The 19596-nt window shown below is 45.0% G+C and overlaps 1 protein-coding gene across 1 annotated transcript; it reads right to left on the minus strand.

Annotated features, from left to right (window-relative positions):
- Nucleotides 1-11488: 11488 nt before the first annotated feature.
- Mpz (myelin protein zero) lies at nt 11489-16728 on the minus strand. The gene is made up of 6 exons (XM_027419032.2): nt 16653-16728; nt 13931-14097; nt 13435-13648; nt 13013-13148; nt 12805-12865; nt 11489-12694 (listed from the first exon to the last, which is right to left on the minus strand). Exons 1-6 carry the CDS (start codon nt 16717-16719, stop codon nt 12593-12595), a joined length of 747 nt encoding a protein of 248 aa, XP_027274833.2. The 5' UTR covers nt 16720-16728; the 3' UTR covers nt 11489-12592.
- Nucleotides 16729-19596: the final 2868 nt, after the last annotated feature.

Genomic DNA, 19596 nt, shown 5'->3' on the forward strand with positions numbered 1-19596 from the left:
AGCAGTTTCACTACACTAATCAGGCACAGAAACACACGTCTTTAATCTCAACACTCAGGAGACAGAGGCAGGCAGATCTCTTGAGTTTGAGGTCAGCCTGGTCTACAGAACAAGTTCCGAGACAGCCAGGGTTGCACAGAGAAACCCTGTCTCAAGAAAAACAACAAAATAGTTTCACTTTGTAGTCCAGGCTAACATAGAACTTGCTATGGAGCCCAGGCTGTCTTTGAACTCACCGACATTAAAAACCAAGTTTACAACCTTGTACCATTATCCCCAGCTAGTGGTTTTTATTTTGATAAATTTTATAAAACATAAATTTTAGCATTTGTGTTATTCATTTTTATTTTATGTATACTATGAGTTGGAGATTTTTAATTAATTATTTTATTTTTATCTGTGTTTTGCTTGCATATATGTGTGTGTGCCATGTGTGTGCCTGGTTCCCATGGAGGTCAGAAGAGGGCATCAGATCCCCTGGAACTGGACATGGTTGCCAGCCACCATGTCGGTTCAGGGAACCAAACTCAGGTTCTCTGGAAGAACAGCCAGTGCTCTTAATGGCTAAATGATCATTCCAGTCTTGGGTTACTTATTTTTTATGTATGTGAGTGTTTTCCTGCGTGTATGCATGTGCACCACGGGCATGCCTAGTGTCTATAGAGGCCAGAAGACAGCATTGGATTTCCCTGGAACTGGAGTCACAGGTGTTTCTAAGCTGTCATGTGGGTCCTGGGAACTGAACTTGGGTCCTCCACAAGAGCTGCGCTCTATCTCTCCAGCCCCCAAATTTTATCTTTTAAACAACTCCCATCCTCTATTCCTAACCTCTGTGAATTTAATTGTTCTACCGCCCGTATCTATAGTTTCATTTTTTTTAAAGACCATGTGGCTGAGATTATAGGGGTGTACCTAAACCTAGCATGCTTTCCAACCCACTCCCAAAGCATGACACAGATTTAATATCAATTATGAATGCTCAGCCTTATCTTATGCTTGTCCCACTAGCCCTTATAATTTATTTTAACATGTTTCTCTTCATCTACCTATTGCCTTGAGGATTTTTAAATTTCTTTCATTCTGTATGTCCTACTTTTCCTGCTTCTTCAGTGTCTGTCTGTCTGGAGACTGCCTGGCTGGCTGGCCCTTAGCATCTCCTTTTCTTTCTCCATGTTCTCTTCTCTTTCAAGCCTAGATTTTTCCTTCTACTTATTCTCTATGCCTGCCAGCCCTGCCTATCCCTCTACTGCCTAGATATTAGCCATTCAGCTTTTTATTGGACAAATTAGGTGCCATAGGCAGGCAAGGTGAAACAAATGCAACGCACCTTTACACAGTTAAACAAATGCAGCATAAACAAATGTGACACACCTTTACACGGTTAAAGCAATAGTTCACAACATAGCACCCTTCTGGTTTTGATCCAAGAATACAGAAATCAAAACCATGCAGCAGCTATGAGTAAGAAACAAGCAACCAGAATCTCTGGAAGTCAGCCTATATTCCAGAGTATATTCATGCTTAGTGAGCCCATGGCTATGGAATATTAATAGAATTGAATAGTAACTCATAGGAGGGCCCTCTGCAAAAGGAAGTACTTCTTCCCCATGCTAGAGAAAAGAAGGAAATTTCATTGTTATGTTTGGATCTGATATGAGTGCAATGTAGCAATCATATAGGCCTTTCATCTCAGCCTCATAGGCTAACAAAGTTATCTCATTGCTGTACCTGGGATGTGTCCAGTACGCCCTAATAAAACAGGTACTCCCAGGGCCAGAGAAATGGCTCAGTTATAAAAGTGCTTGCTGCTCTTCCAGAGGACCCAGGTCAGGTGTAACTCCAGCTCCAAGGGATCCAATACTCTCTTCCAGGCTCTGTGGCCACTCAAATACACACACACACACACACACACACACACCACCACCACCACCAACAACAACAACAAATCATGTAAAATTTATTTTAAAAAGTACTGCCTGTCCTTTGGCCCATGGACGAGATGAGAATTCAATGGCGCTCTACCTCCTTTGTCTGCCCCTGTGACACTGAGGCCAGGCAGGAGCTTCCTGGCCTTGGCTGTGTGGGAGCTGGCTGGTATGAGGCATGGTGATTGCTCTGTCGCCAGTCTGTTTCCTGTAGATCTGCTGCTTCGAGGGTATCTGCTGACTCATTTTGCCACACTAATGTGGAGCCTGTTGAAACAGCGCCCACTCCTTCATATACATTTGGAATAAAAAGGTGTTATAGCGTTAATTTGGGAAAGATATTTCTGACCAAAAAGAGAGACTTGGGCATCTTCAGCTAAATCAGTGGTGATTCTCAGCTCTAACAGCTGGTTCTCTTCCACCTGCTGTTCCTCATGGCTTGAGCTAGCTTCTCTCTGCCTACCTGAAACACTCTCTTGAGGTTCAGGGCTTTTGATGGGGCTCTCCTTGGGACCCTAAAGCTCTGCCAAAGAAATGATCCTTAAATGCTAATCACAGAGAGATTTTTTTACGAGTGTTTTGTAAAACAAAAACCTGTAAATCTCTTTGTGCTACGGAAAGGCTGTTACAAATGGATTAGCAGAAAAAATAAGCGTCAGAAAAAAAGGGTCACAGAGTATGGATGGGTATGCCTGTAATCTCAGCACTTGGGAGATGGAGGCAGGAAGACCAGGAGTTCAAGGTCATCCTTGGCAACATACTTAGTGCGATGTCATTCTGAGCTACATGTGACCTTGTCTCAATCCCCATGCCCCAAAAAAAGCTTAAAAGAAAAAAAAAAACTTTTATGAACATTACTTCTAACAACAAATGTGTGAGTTCACATAAAACAGATCTCCAACTCTGTAAGATGTCTTATCCTATAGTTTTGACACCAGGTATCCAGAATTAATGCCACTTGTGACTTGCACTTCTAGCTAACCTGCTGCCAGTCAGAACACTTCCTCCTGCTCAGTAATTTGCTGGAATGGCTTATAGAACCCGGGAAAGTTCCTTACTTACTATTGTCACTTTGTTCTAAAGGGTTCAGCTCAGAACCCACTGTGGTGGTGAACACTTGTAATCCCAGCACTTGGGGTTCTGAGATGAGAGAAAAGTCCCCTACCTGTCTCCTAAGGAACAGCAATGAAACAGAAGAAATAAACAGAGCCAGGGATGAGGTGAATGGAATCCTTTGGGCATGTTCCTGGCACACTGATATACCAACCTGAAATCTCTCTGAACTTTGAACCCCAGTTTTAGGGCTTTTGTAGATCATCATTACAGAAGCCTGATTAAGTTTGATTAAGTCACCTGCTGTTGGCGGTTAAATCAATCTCTGCTCTCTCTCCCCTTCCTGGAGATCAGGGTTGGGTTAAAAGCTCTAATCCTCAAATCACAAAGTTGGCTTTCATCAATCAGCCTCCCCATCCTCCAGGAGACATCTTGGAGTCATAACTAACATCCACTTTGCTATGTTTGAATTGGACTTTTGAACTAGCTGAGGTGGTGCATGCCTCTAATCCCAGCACTCAAGAGGCTGAGGCAGGTGGATTGTTTTGACTTGGAGCTACACAGTGAATTTGAGGTCAGCCTGAACCACAGAGGGAGACCTTGTCTCAAGCAGGGATTAAAGGGTTTAGGAATGCTAAAAGATATTCCCCTCACCCTTATCACTCAGTAAATGCCAGGGGTCCCAAGATTCCTGGGCCAAGACCTGAGGGTGAAGACCAAAGGTATGTTTTAAGTAGGAACTAGTCCAAGGCTTGAGGGGTGGGGGTTGGGGTAAAGGAATTTATTAGACTAGAATTAATATAAAAATTTAATGAAGAATAGACACTTCGGGCAGAAGTACAGTAGGTGGGCTCTACTGTTAAAGTTAAGAACACTTGCTGCATTGGAGAGGACCCAGGCTTGGTTCCCACCTTCCACATGACGAAGCATACAACTGCCTGTAACTTCCAACTCCAGGCCATCTGACAACCTCCTCTCATGGCCTCTGTGGGCACTCTCAAGCAGGTGCATAAACAAGTGCAAGCCCGTGCACATGTGCATACACACACACACACACACATACATACATACAAACATACATACATAACACACACATACACACGTACATACATACACACAAACATATATACATAACACACACACATACACACATACATACATACACACACATGCATACATACACACATACATATATATACATACATACACACATACATACACACATTTTTTTTTAAATAAAGAAACAGAGAGAGACAGACACCCAGGACTTAATGGGATCCTTTAATAGCAGAAGTTACTCAGCCTTGCCTCCTGGGCCATTTGTGCAGGGTCATACTTGAATAGAATTCAGAGAGCACTTCACAATCCCGAGGTAGTAATCCTTAGATCAACATTTGTCTTCCTTGACACGAGCCACTAGGGATGAGGCTCCAGAAGCCATTAGGAGCCGGTTTCTAAATGTCTAAAGAATTACAAGTCACTGCACCAGACTCCAGAGAGAGAGGCTCTGTCAGCTAGAGAGTGGATTTTGCTTTTTCTGTTTTGCCCTTTTGGCTCTATATTCCTTAGTATATCACATTATCATGTCCACATCACCGACTTCTCTTCTGGAGCTTTCTCAATTGTGCAGAGCTGACAAAAGTGGAAGTGGTCTGGGGATCTTGTAAGCTAGGGATATACTTTCAATTACATTCCCAAAGCTCAGACTTGGAGAGATAAAGGCCTGGGTAGGGTTTGGGGTGGGGACTGGGTTGGGTACTGGGATAGGGTGTGCTGGGGCGATTCAGACAGTTAAGAGTTAAGGGTTCTCTTTCTGGTCAATCTTTCGAGCTGCATTCAGAGACTTGACAGTGTTGCACAGTAGGAATGCATTGATCTTGCCCTGGTGTTGAGCTACTTCCTTTCACTTCCATGGCTATGTCTTAGAGGAATCCCTCTGTAAGCTACTCTCCCTTCTCAGCTCTTAGCTTCTCATTGTTGAGTTTTCCTTATTTCTGACATTGTTTGCAGTGGTGGTGGCTCCTAGTAGCTTCCTTGTCCCTGCCACATGTTCAGTGTTTGAAAATCAGTCCTCATTGGACTCACTCTAATTAGCTGCTGTCATCCTGCTTGTCATAACCCCTGTAACTGTAGTCCCTGCTGTCTGTGCTTCTGGAAATGGAGAGTTTGACGGTGAGGAGTTTTGCTTTTTATAGTAAGTTGGGTATCACAGGTGCTCTTCTTTCTGGTTAAGTGGCGGGTCTGACTAGAAAGGCAAGGGGTTCACAGGTGGGACACGTACGGTGATGTGCCTGCCATCGCGACGTCACCTGTTACACATTGCAGACCTGCGTGAGGACACTGCACATGTGTGAAGCCTCATTGTGCATGCTTGGCTTTACCTGTCTGTCTTACGCTCTCTCTTTCTCTGGCAACCAACCATGGTGGTCAGCCGTTAATTCTGTCTCTCTTCTCTTTTACTCTCTGTCCCGCTCTGTTCTTCTATTTCTCTCTCTCTAGCTCTCCTGTGACACAATAAACCATGGTTAATGTATCTCTGTTCTCATGTCTCATCTCTCTTGTACTTCTAATTTAAGCAGAAATCTAACACCTGATAGTTAAGAATCCAGGAAAAATAAGGGATGCTACACAATAATACAATGACCTAGACCATGCAAAAGAATTGTCACACACCCTTTAACAGTTTCAGTGGGCCTAGTGAGATAGCTCAGCAGTTGAGGGCACTCACCTGCAGAAGAGTTTGATCTCTTGAAGAGTTAGAACTTAGCCTTGCCTATGTAGTGTCGGGGCCCGGCTTGTATCAGTCCCACGCTACAGAGGCTATCTATTCCGGACTGATGCCTCTCGGGGTGAGATGGGGCCAACTGAATGGCCCCGGGTCCATCCCTGAATGGGGGGGGGGTGCTGGACAAGGAAACTCCTAGCTACCCAGTGGCGATAAAGACAAGACACAGGCATCTTGTCATATCAGGAGGGCTCTCAATCTATGCTGGAAATTGGAGTCTCTGTTATTCTTTTGTTTAAATTAGAAATAAAGAAGAGCGCAAGATGAGACATGAGACTAAGAGACATATTAAGAGACATATTAACTAGTTTATTATAGGCCCAGCAGAGTAGTGAGACTAAGAGAGAAGAGGAACAGGGTTAATGGCTGACCGCCATGGCCGGTTGCCATAGAGAGGCAGAGAGAAGAGAAGCAGAAGCAGAGAGAGAGTGTAGGCAGAAAAAGAGAAGAGAGCGTAAGTGGGCGGGGGTCTATCTTTTAAAGGGGTCCTCTACACCTGCGTGCAGATTTAGTTCCCATGGAACCCTGGGCTGACCAGGGTACTGCCTGAGTGGATTTGCGGTAACAGGGACATGCCAACATAATGCCTGAAACTTTCAATACCACCTTTGGCAGATTAAGGAATAAGGGCATTGAATTCTCAAGACCAATTCCTGCTGACATGGGGGGCATTGACCATCTTTGGGGGACCTGAGAAGGTTGGGGTGCTGCCATGTCCTGGGGTAGTTGGTTGTTTCATCGCAGTCCAGGCTGTATGGAACTCCCTGGCATCTCTTAGACCTGGCAAGATGTTGGCAGAGCAGAGGACAATGTTTTTAGAAAAAAATTTTTTTTTCTTAGGTCCTGGCACTTGAGGGCAAGATTGTAAGATGAGGGAGGGATTCCCAAGGAGTCCCAACATGAGAGAAGGGAGTCCTGAGACCAGGGAAAGAATGAATAACTGGAGTGAATCTGACCTGTTTGTTTGGATCCAATTCGGCTCCCTGGAACTTACAGGAATACTTAGAGTTTGTGGAAACATAAGTATTAGACACATTAGCAGCATATTCATGTTAGAAGCAACTTGGCTGAAAGCATTAACATTTTAAAATTGACAGATATTTTTTAGGACAATGAAAAGCATCTTAATCTTGACCTTATAGTTATGATCGTATAGTGGTATTGTAGAACTTTACTATGAAAAGTAGCATAAGAAATAGAGAAATCCAGAACATATTTCATTCTTTTTAATGTCTCAACTCACTTTATCATCACTTAAGCCTTTTTATCCTCAGACCTTCATAACTTTAATTCGTACACCTTATATTACCATCTTAGACCTTCCATTCTCAGACCTTTATACCTTCCATTCTCAGACCTTCACAACCTGCATTTATCCACCGTGTTAGACCTTTCCATCCTCAGACCTTTGTAACTACATTCCCAGACCTTCTAATGTATAGCGTACATTTTCCTATCTTCACATCGATAAACCCTAAAATACCTGTTCCTGGAATCTGTTTTTGTTTAAGCTGGCAAGACTACTAGTCATCAAAAGCATCAGAGTTCTTGAGGATAAGATTTTACCTGAATTAATGATTAAAGAATAAAAGAGACTTGCCAGCAGGCTGCATGGACAGCCACCCCCAAGGTCCTCCATCCATAGTAGTGGGCTGCAGGACACCTGCCTTCTTGCTGATAGCATGTGACCTGTGGATTAAGGACTACAGGAAGGCTCCCCTACTGTTGGCCCAAGCAACTCGGGGAAAGTCAATTCCACTGTCCTCTTGTACATGGTCTGGAGTACTTTGTAGCAGTTGAGGTGAAGGGCAGGGTTGCTCAGTGACTAGAGTTGTCACTGACTCGAGATGAAGTTTCTTCAGTGCCCACCAGTCTTCTTGGAGGAAATGGGGTGGGGCCAGCAGCTGGCCTGTCTCTCTTTTATTTATTTTTTATTTTTTTGGTTTTTCGAGACAGAGTTTCTCTGTGGCTTTGGAGGCTGTCCTGGAACTAGCTCTTGTAGACCAGGCTGGTCTCAAACTCACAGAGATCCACCTACCTATGCCTCCCGAGTGCTGGGATTAAAGGCGTGTGCCACCAACGCCCGGCTCTGTCTCTCTGTTATAGAAAGCTTTTTAATAAAACATTTTAAATGCCATGTTCTCTAGATCTCTGAGCATTTGAGGGCTGTCTGTCTGTTTAGTATCTCAGCAGTTAAAAACTTGTCTTCAGTTTGCCTAGGTCTGTAGTTATGCAAACTAGGAGACATTGTCCACTGAGGCCAAGCCATCCGACAGTAATTTAGTCAGCATCTGAAAGACAATGGGAAATTCAGGCTCCTGGAAAACAGAGCGGAGGTTTACACCCTCCTCCATACTTTATAATCGATGATTTTTGGTCCCCGACAATGTAGTAAGTTCAAGACCAGCCTGGGATACAGTGTGAGACTCTGTCTCAAACAAACAAACAACGTTCCGTCTAAAGGGCGGAAGGGGACTGGATAGATGGTTCAGTAGTTAAGAACACTTGTTGATCCTTAAATCCAGTTTCAAGGAATTCAATGCCCCTTTTAAACTTCCAAGCAATAGGCATGCATTTGGCACATGTACATACATGCAGACAAAAGACATAAAGTAAATCAATCTAAAAGCAAAACTTCAAAAATAACAAGTTAAAGGGAAAAGGAATATCCATCTCTAATTGACTGTAGCCTTGTGGAAATTTTAGTATTAATGTGAATAAACACACAATGTGTGGAATAAACAAAAGAGAATGTTGCAATCTCTGCTGTAAAGTTAATTCATGCATTTTCTCAAATAGATAAAAACAAACAAAAAAGCAGAATAATGAACCTCAAGGAAGCCAAGATAAACCATTACCAAAAAGAGGGAATGGTTGATAATGCCTAACACTGCTGAGAGATGACAAAGACTCAAAAGTGACCACTGAATTTGACAACAGGGGGCTAGTGACGTAGCTTAGTGGTAGAGCACTTGCCTCAAGTGCACAAGGCTCTAGGTTCAACCACCAATAATACACAACATACAACACACACACACACACACACACAGAGAGAGAGAGAGAGAGAGAGAGAGAGAGAGAGAGAGAGAGTGCTATAATAGAAGCATATTTAGCATAGACATCATTAAGCCCTCTGAGGAGCACAGTTTTAGAAGATTGATGGAGATGGAGACATGAAAGGCAGTAGTAGGCTGAAGGGAGAGAATGGGACATACTGCAGATAATACACCAGACTAGACATATTCAGACGGCTTTATTATTCCGGGAAGCAGACAAATGAGGCTGTAGATAGAGATGGCAGTATGGGAGTTATTAAACTGCATTATTTTTTCTCCATCATTACCAATTAACTTTTGGATTTTGTTTATAATATTTAATGCAGAATAGTCTGCCAGTAAAGAGGTTAAAAGTTTGAAGTATTTCCTGAATGGTTTTTAGATTTCTTGTGTTGCTTAAAGTCCTTACCCTTGTGGAGTTTAAGTAAATATCCTGCCCCTCCCTACCACCTTTCCACTCCCAAAGTGGCCTTCAATTCAAGGCAATCCTTCTGCCTCATTCTCCCAAAAGTGATAAGATTGCCAGACTTTAAACAAATTTAAATGAGTATTTCTTTTTAATAATTGTCTCCCACACTCCTCAAATTTATGACCTCTTCTTTAATTATTGGTGTGTGTGTGTGAGAGTGTATTGTGTGTGTGAGAGAGTGTGTGTATGTGAGTGTGCATGTGTGAATGTATTGTGTATGTGTGTGTGTTATGTATAAACACAGCCTGCTGGGTACATTTAGAGCATTCATATGTGTATTTGTTTAGGGCTGATTGCTTGGGACTTTATTCTTTTTTTTTTTGGCTTTGTTTTTTGTGTTTGTTTGTTTGTTTGTTTTGAAACAAGGTCTTGTTCTATGGCCCTAACTAACCTTGAACTCCTAGCAATCCTTTTACCTTCCAGCCTTCTGAATGTTACAATAGTGGACCACCACACTTTCTTACATCTACATTTCATTGTTTTACATAGTGTGAAATAAAATCTTGGTTTTCCTTCAGACATTGGGCCTTTTATTAAGAACCCTTTTGGGCAGCTGGAGAGATGGCTCCACAGATAGGCTGTGCACTGCTCTTGCCGAGATCCCAGGTTCACGTTCCAACACTCATACCAGGCAGCTCACAATGGCTTGCAATTCCAGCTCCAGGAAATCTAATACTCTCTTCTGGATTCCTCAAGCAGTAGCACTCACATGTATGTGAACACACACACACACACACACACACACACACACACACACACACACACTTTAAAAACTTAGGATAAATAAAAATTTGAAAATATATAAATCATATCCTCGAGTGAACAGACACACTTTTGGGTTTGACAAAGCCAGTGTCAATCATGTATTTGACTAAACAGGGAGAATGATATGCAATTGTTTGCCCTCTTTTGTAACCAGTGGATTCCCCCACCCCCACCCCGGGAAACTGTTACATTTTTCCACAATCAGTTAAGGATTACAGGATATTAGCAATATGTATGTATATTGTATATACAAATATATATACATACATATATATATATATATCAACAAACTGGCTAGTCAGTTATTAATAGTGTATCTAAGAAAACAAAATTGCTGTTGTTGTTTTGAGACAGGGTCTCTTGTAGCCCAGGCTGGCTTTGAACTTCAATTTGCTATGTAGTCATTGCTGGTCTTGAACTTCTAGTCCTCCTGCCTGTAGTTTCCAAGTGCTGGGATTATAGGTATGTTTTGCCATGCTTAGTTTAAAGTGCTATGCACATTTGTAAAGGTGAATGAGATCTGTGTTAGTTTATAAAGTGCACTCCTTTATTTTTAATTTTATTATTCATACACGTCTTTCTCCTGCATGTATGTCTGTGTACCACATGAGTGCCTGTTGCCCACAGAGGCCAGAAGAGGGCATCAGATCCCCTGGAACAGAAGTTACAGATGGTTGTGAGCCTCCATGTGGGTGCTCTAACTAATCTCTCCATCTCCAAAATGTACTCCCTTAGGCAAGACTAGAAACATTTTTACAGCCTTGACCCTTAATAACTCAGTCATATGTTATAGTATGTACAACTAAGCTTATAGCTTATGAAGGTTTCCACTGTCTCTTGATTCTCACAAAGGGTTTGGGAATTGCACAGGGTGGGGTAGAATGGTTCCGTGTATTTAGGAAGTGCAAAACAAGCAAAGGCAAGCAACCATCCTGGGGACACACTAGTGTGTGGCTGGCAGCTTTAGAATTCAGGTCTTGGGAAAGAAAGCTACTGTGTTTCCACCATGTAAAAGCAGAGCCTGACACAGATTAGGCCGAGTACAAGCTTACCCGATAGTTTTTAATACATAAGTGTGTCTATGAGCTTATTTCAGAGTTTTCCCCACTATGCTACATGGACCAATGCCATAAAATCAAACCTGACAACTAAAACCAGCTAATGAGGAAGAAATGTAGGCTGGGAATGAGAGAACAGGTGGGGATTCTTTTCTCCCCTCCACCCCCAGACAGGGTCTCTCTGTAGCTTTGGAGGCTGTCCTGGAACTCGCTCTGGAGACCAGGCTGACCTCGAACTCACAGAAATCCACCTGCCTCTGCCTCCCAAGTGCTAGGATTAAAGTTGTGCATCACCACCGCCCAGCTGAGGTGGCAATTCTTATGAGGACTAGAAAATTCAAGATAGAGGCAGCAGTGTCTGGAAATGTCAGTGTTTATTAAACATTTAAGGACATTTGGAAGTGGTAGAAGAAATGTACAGAATGTAGAAAAATCCTAACAATCCCCTGTGCCTGGGAGTGCAACCTCTTCCTTTCCCTCCTATTCTCCTGTGGTTTTCCTGTTTTCGGTCTCATTATTGATCTCTTAAAGCCCCGTACTCCACCCCTGACCTGTGAGGATCCATTTCTCTCTCTCTCTCTCTCTTTCCCCAAATCTTGAGTCCCAGAACTGTGCTCCAGTGTGGTCAGAGGGCATCAATCATGTAGCTGAGGTCTGAGGTTCAGGGGCTCTGACTGCCTGGGCTGGCTGGCTCTCCAGAAAAGATAAAGACTTAGCAGGGAGTGGGGAACTGCAAAAGCCACATGACGTCATCGGTCCTCAGTCATGGGGGCAAGGGCTCAGATAAACAAACAAAAAAAGAGATGAACAGATAAAAAATACTCGACAACCTAAATAAACCCTGATGGAGAGTCTGATCTCGATGATGTGGATTTGAGCCCAAAGACAAGAGCATGGAGCTGGGCCACTGAGGGAAGGAAAGGAGAGGTCAGGAAAGAGCTAGGGGATCAGCTGGGGGCGGGGTGCGAGGGGGTGGGAAGGCCAAGTGGCCTGGAGTTGGGTGGAGGCTATCAAGGTCCCTTTCTTCTCGGTGCCTGACGGACAGGCACCAAACACACAGCCCTTGGGGCAGGTGAGGAATAGGGTTAGTCCCGAGGCTCCTGGGAAAGCCGAGGGGTAAAGAAAGGCCAGGGAGAGATACAAGAACTTGGAAAGGAAGGTTGAAATGAAACTTTACATCTCATTGGGAGGTAAGGGCAGGGCAGGGCTGAGGAGCAAGAGGAAAGCACCTAGACCTGGGAAAAGAGGAGCCTAGGTCCCCCTGCTCTGACAGGGCCTGGATGTGACGGTCACTTGTCCGAGTCCAGGCCCATCATGTTCTTGAGGGCGTTCTTGAGGCTGGTTCTACTGGGGGACTTGACTGCAGGCCGGAGCTCCGAGCTCTGTTCATCTTTTCGAAGCTCCATCTCGATGACCACCACCTGAGAGCCTTTGGAGGACTCCGTCGCAGACCCCCGACCCCCCGCCCGGCCCGCTAACCGCTATTTCTTATCCTTGCGAGACTCCCCCAGCCCTTTAGACTTTTTCTCACTGGCGGCTTTGGCGCTTCTGCTGTGGTCCAGCATGGCATACAGCACCGGCGTCTGCGGGGAGGGTTGCACACATCAGCCCCGGGCTTGACCTTGCCCACCCATCCCTCACGGCTGTCCCCGGGTTCTCAGCGTTCTCCTCCCCAGCTTGGTGTCTCACTAACCTGCCGCCCGCGCTTCGAGGAGTCCTTGGAAGACTTGTGAAATTTCCCCTTCTCCATGGCACTGTGGAGAGAGAGGGATTGCAGCGGGGTTGCTCTCACTGGAATCCACTCCTAGCGGACGCATTTCCTCTTTTCTTCGTCCCTCCCACCACTGAAGCAGTCTCGGGGACCCTGGACTGCAGGCGGGGAGTCAGGCTCCGCCCCTTACCTGAGCCTCCTCTGCAGAGCCGCCTGCCTGCGCAGCCAGCAGTACCGAACCAGGTAGAAGAGCAACAGCAGCAACAGCACCACGCCGAGGATGCCCCCGATCACGGCTCCCAACACCACCCCGTACCTGGTGGGCACTAGCAGGGGAGGGAAAAGAAAACACGTGGTCGAGGGGGAACAGAAGCCTGTATGTATCTGTATTGCTTCGCATTACACCTATTTCCAGTAGTTAGAAATGTGAGGATTCTAGCCAAAGCTGCCTTTTGTAATCACCTCCTCAGCCTCCCCAGAGCTGAGATTAAAGGTTTGCACTACCACATCCAGTTTAGTTAAGGCTATTTGCCCTTCCCCCAGTCTATCAGTCCTCTGCGATACCCTCCTTGAAATGCCTCCCAGACCCCTGTCCCTTGCCCCTTCTCACACCTTTTTCAAAGACATAGAGTGTGACCTGAGAAGTCTTGCCCACTATGTCTGGTGGGTTTTTGACATCACAAGTGAAAGTGCCATTGTCGCTGTAGTCAAGATTGTGTATGACAATGGAGCCATCCTTCCAGCGAGGGTCCCCTACCCACTGGATGCGCTCTTTGAAGGTACCCACTTCGTCGATATAAGGTTGTCCCTTGGCATAGTGGAAGATCTAAGAGGAATTGAGAGAAATGGTGTGAGATGACCCTAGTGTGAAAAGCCCCTGAAACCTGGCTCCAGTTTCAGGGTAACAGATCTTGGCCTGTGAGAGGGAGGGCAGTGCACTCAAGCAAGGTAACAAAGACTGTTACTACCTTGCTCCAGCGGAGTTTATGGCTCATAAAATTGTTTCCCTTCTGGAGCCCAAGTTCTCTTTTCTGTTGTTTGAAGCACCCTGTTTGTTATCTAAATCCAGGCTACGTCCCCCGCTCCTCTCCCACCTCCGTGCACTCACCGAAATGGCATCTCGGCCCCCTTCAGGCTGGTAGCGCCAGGTAAAAGAGATGTCATCTGAGACCCATTCACTGGACCAGAAGGAGCAGTGCAGGGTCACCTGGGAGCCCACAGCACCATAGACTTCCCTGTCTGTGTAAACCACAATGGCCAGGGCCGGGGAAAGCACTGCAAGCAGAGGGAAAGGAGACCAGACATGAAGAGGATATGAGACCAATCAGTGGTCAAGGGTTGGCTTGGACATGGGTGAGGCCATAGCAAAGAAACAAATACCTTGAGGCCTACCTCTGTCTGGATTAACTCAGTTGGTGAGTGAAAATTCTGCATTGGCTCAAGGTCTCAGCATAACCACTGTTCTCAAGTCTACAGCCATAGACTGAGTGTGTCCAACCTTGTCTGATCTCAAAAGCTAAGCAGCAGGCTCAGGTCTGCTTAGTGCTCGGATGGGACAGCTTCTTCAGCACAGAGGAAATGAATCAGTGCTTTTCTGTAGGATTCTAGAAGGTGGTGGTGTCCAACTCACACTTTCCCTTTTATTATCTCTCTCTCTCTCTCTCTCTCTCTCTCTCTCTCTCTCTCTCTCTCCCCCTTCCTTCTGAGGCAGTCTTACTACGTAGCCCATAGCTCTCCTAGAACTTATTATCTATTATCTTCCTGCCTCAGCCTCCTGAGTGTTGGAATTACAGGCATATGCCAATGGTTGATATCCAACTCTTCTTTTTCCAAGACACTCTGTATATCAGGTTGGCCTCGAACTCACAGAGATCTATCTGCCTCTGCCTCCCAAATGCTGGGACTAAAGGTGTGAACCACCACCACTCAGATTATTTGTTTGTTTTAAGACAGGGTTTTACTATGTAGTCCTGGCTGTCCTGGAACTCCATCCACTTTGAATCACCATTACCAGGTAGTAAATATGCTTTTTCTATGTATAAAACTCAATATAAATGCAATAAACTCAAGATATATCTGTACTTACAACAAATGGCTAAATTTGTTTTGTGGATCTCTTTAAAATATAATGCATAGATAATACATTGCATTGTAATTACTTTTTTGTTTTGAATTAAGAATATACATATCTGGGATAGCTTGCCTTGCTGACTCATAGATATCAATCTTACTTTTAGCAACTTTGTTGTATTTCACAGTACAGCAAATTCAAATTCTTGCAATAAAACAGAAGGAGGAGGAGGCGGAGGAGAGGAAGAAGAAGAAGAAGAAGAAGAAGAAGAAGAAGAAGAAGAAGAAGAAGAAGAAGAAGATGACGACTAGAGAAGACTGAGTCCTGTTGCTGGGCACAATTGCCCTGCCTGCCTGCTGCATCCCTGGTTGCCATTAAGTTTGCTCTTTACTGGGAAGCCAGAGGAGAAAGGACATCATATCACTACCATAAGAATCTAGGTATAGAGGAAGACCCCAAGTCCAACACTCAGGTGACTCTGCATGTGGACTTCTGTGGTTCAACCATCTTCCCTCTTCTTGGTCATATTGGCCCAGTGCCACCCCTATGACCCACCCACACAAGAGTCATTCCAGGGAGATTATGTGTGTGGGTTGGCACTGGATGGGGACAACTGTAGACCTTTCTGTTCCTTAGGAGGGGGCAACCAAACAAAGCCTCATTGTCTAAACAGTGCTGGAGGCTCATGCTGCACCCACGCTCACCCTCGTCGTCTTGAATCCCCCACCTCAGCACGCAGTATCTTTTCCTTACCTCCTGGGAATTCTGCCTTAGAGCCTTCTTGGGAATCCCCAACATAACAAAGAGGGTTATTTATTGGTTCTGACTTCTGCTCTTCCTGTTATATCATCAATCTTTGCTCTCCTCAGCTCTCTCGGTGGTTCTATGGGTGGGGCAGAGCTCTTTCGCCCCCTTAGACTCCCTAGCCCCTCATTCCCTTACCAAGGCTTTCTCCAAATTCCTGTCTTCACCATTGTCTTGAAGTACCACAGAATAGTCCAGTATGAACCAGAAAAGTCTAGACTCTGGGTTTACAACACAAAGAGTTGAACTTGACCAAGGAAAGACCTTGTATTTCTAACTGTTCCCCCCCACACACTTACCCCTCCCCCTTACTCCAGCTTGCCTACTGCTTTCTCCGGATGCAAGGAAGCTTGGAAGAATCTACTTAATTTACCTTGCTTTAGTATTCTCTTGCTCACTACTCAATATCTGCCAGAGGTAAAGGAAAAGGTTGGTCAGTTTAAGGAAGATGGCTTTAGTGGGACAAGATCCTAGGATTCACTCACATTATAGATGAGAAGCCACAGGCAGAAACCCAATCTAAGAATCTGAGACCACAGAGGGTGGGTTCATTCATTACTTCATATTCCCTGACTTTTCTTTTCTTTTCTTTTCTTTTCTAGGGAATTAAGATTGGGTAGCTCTTGCAGCACTTGGGAATGAATGGGGAACAGAACTCAGTGTTTATCCTGTCTTTCCCATGCCCCTTTCTGCTTCCTGACAGGCTGTCAGCATGGATCTGGGGACATCTGACTGGTTTCCAACCTGGATGCTCAGGGAAGTGCTCTGTGTCTCTTTCACGGTCTCTTTCCATACCTTTCCTGCTTCCTTTAAAAGTACACACCTTCCCTCTCCTCTCCTAAACACAGCATCCCCTTCTTGCTCTTGCTTTCTGGTTCTTGCAGTGGGGAAAGGAAGAAGTTGCCAAAGAGACCACCTGAATCTCAGGCTTCGGGGACTCAGTGGCTCCACTTACCCAAAGAAGAGAAGAGCAGGGCAGCCAGGATAGGGCTGGGGCTGGATGAGGGAGCCCCAGGAGCCATAGCTGGGCTAGGGGCTAGGGCCCAGAGCCTCTGTGGGGTGGAGAAAGTGGGGGACAAGGAACTGAGCAGGATTTTCTGGAACCTGCTTAAAATCCCCTGGATTCCCAGCATGAGGGGGCTGTCCTGAGCCAGTGACCAATTGCGGCCTGGCATGTGCAGTTGAGAGGTGGTGGGGAGGGTGGCAGGGGGCATGGAGCAGAAGGGGCATTGTATACTCTGGGTGGAGGGGTGGGGGGATACATACCACCCCATACACAGAGAGCTTTGTGTATAATGACCTCCCCCTACCCTAGGCTGGAATGTTGGGGGGGGTGAAGGAGAGGGACAGAAAAAGGGACACAGACACACTTCTCTGAGGAATAGATAAGCCAAGAAACCTAAATCCCAAAGGCCATGCAAAGGATTCCTTCTTAGCCTCCTTGCCTAAGAGCCCTGGGACCTAGATGCAAGTTTTTTTTCAGAGAATTCCCAAATTAGGGTGTCCCTTGTTGTTCTGATTGCTACAGCAACACTGTAGACTACTTGAGACGACAAAGCCCTTTGGGAACAACTTTTTCCATCTCCCCGCATCCTAGGAGGTGCTACCTAGATAGAAGCTTTTCTTTAGTTAGGAAACCTTTCAATGCCTTATGCCGTGCTGCAGTGTACATAAGTAAAGGCACATATTGTCCTGTGTGCTGGCCATTTGGAAAGCATGAGAACGCCGGTAGTAGACTGCTAAGTCAGTTCTTCCTGAAAGCTCAAAATCTAGTTTGAGGAGGCAGAGGTGAGAAACAGAAGACAAGCTCGTCAACAGCCAATGAACAGAATGCTGGGAATACCACACACAGCCAACCACTCCCTCCCTCAGCAAGATTTGGTTCTACAAATCACTTAATACATGAAGTTCAGAGGAAAGAGCAGTCAGGTTATATGGGAAGCAATGTTATATAGGGACCTTGAAGGAGACGTGCCATTTTGAAAAGGGGTACAGGAGGGACAGTGGCTAGATGGAACAGCAAAGAGCTGAGGTGAAAGTAAGTCCTCTCTCTCTCTCTCTCTCTCTCTCTCTGTGTGTGTGTGTGTGTGTGTGTGTGTGTGTGTGTGTGTGTGTGTGTGTGACATCTGTGAAGCTATGTGCATATTTAAAGCAGATTATGTACATCTTTGTTTGTTTTGATTTGGGGGATCTTAGGACACAGTAGGACACAAGTCTGAAGGTCTCAAATGACAGACTAAATAGGGTGGATTTAACCTAGTGCACATCTTACAGCATCTCCTCAAGAATTGAATTAGGGTGTGGGATTAGGCTGTAGTTTACGCCTGTCTTCGTAGCACTTGGGAAGGGGAAGCAGGAGAATTAGGAGTTCAAAGCTAGCCTGGCCTATAAGAGATCATCTCAACAAATAAAACAACCGACCAACCAACCAGAAACAAACAAGATGTTCCAAATGTCTACATGACCAGAGTTGAGGGGTTTTTATGATTTGTTTATTTTTACGTGTATAAGTGCTTGTCTGCATGTATATGTGTGTTCCATGTGCATGCCTGGTGATGGTAGGAGCCAGAAAAGGAGCTCAGATTCCCTGGAACTGGAATGGTGGTGAACCACCATGTAAGTATTTGGAGCTGAACACAGGTCTTCCAGAAGAGCAGCAAGGGCTTTTCACCTCAGGCCCCAGAGCTGAGGTTTGCTATTTGTTTGTTCTTTCAGGGGACAGCATGGGAACAGCTCCCCGCCCCACCACAAATTATGTAGTTAACAAATCTGGTGAGCAAAAATCTTTTAGCGATATCCAGATAGCTGCCTCTTTTTTCTTGCCTTCTTTGGGTCATCGGAAATGATTGTGCTTTTCAGCAAAAATGCCCCCAGCTCCTCTCCTTCATTTCTCTTATTTCGAATCATAGACCTTGCTTTATCGTGCTTATTTTTAAAGGAACTGTGTTGATAAAAGAGTTTGGCTTGCTAGGTGTGGCGGTGCTTTCCTTTAACCCCAGAAGGAGGCAGAGGCAATTGGATCTCTGTGAGTCTGAGGACAGCCTGGCCTACCTAGTAAGTTCCAGGCCAGCCAGACCCTGTCTCAAACAATGACAACAACAACAAAGAGAGTTCAGTTTAATATCTGAAGTCTGAATTTCTTTTTTCTTTCTTTAGATTTATTTATTTGGCTTTGTGTGCTTGATGGTTTTGCCCGAATGTACGCATGGGTACTCTATCCCCAGGAAATGGAGCTATGTATAGCCACCATGTGGGTATTTGAAAACTGAATCTGGGTTCTCTGCAAGAGCAGTGAGCACCTTTAACCACTGAGCCATCTCTCCAGCCCCATGGTCTGAATTTCAATGTGATATATTTCTGTCAGCTATAGTGTAGGTTCTGGAGGTTTAGTGCAATGACCATTGTTTCAGATTATTTGCTTATACAGGATCTACCTATATACTCCTGGCTGACCTGAACTCACTTTTTGTTTGTTTTTGTTTTTCAAATCAGGCTTTCTCTGCCCTGGAACTCAATCTATAGACCAGGCTGTCCTCGAACTCACAGAGATCCACCTGCCTCTGCCTCCCGAGTACAGGGATTAACGGTGTGCACCACTACCGCCTGGCTTGAACTCACTGCTTTGATCAGAGTGGCCTGGAGCCTCTGGTGATTTGTTTCTGCTTTCTGAGTGCTGGGGTTGTATGGCCTCCTCACCATGCTCAGTTTGGTCCTGCATATGAGACATTAAGCCAACAGTCTCTTATTCTTTCCATGCATTTCAGATCACAGTTCTTGTGAGTTTCGTGGTTAACACTAGATTTTGGTAATGGAATGCTAAATAGAGGCTTGATTATAAATAAACCTCAAGGACAAAAGTCATTGTGAGCTCACGTTTAGAGGAAGCTGTAATCAGTATT

Source organism: Cricetulus griseus, chromosome 5 (assembly GCF_003668045.3).
Source record: "Cricetulus griseus strain 17A/GY chromosome 5, alternate assembly CriGri-PICRH-1.0, whole genome shotgun sequence".
NCBI lineage: Eukaryota > Metazoa > Chordata > Mammalia > Rodentia > Cricetidae > Cricetulus > Cricetulus griseus.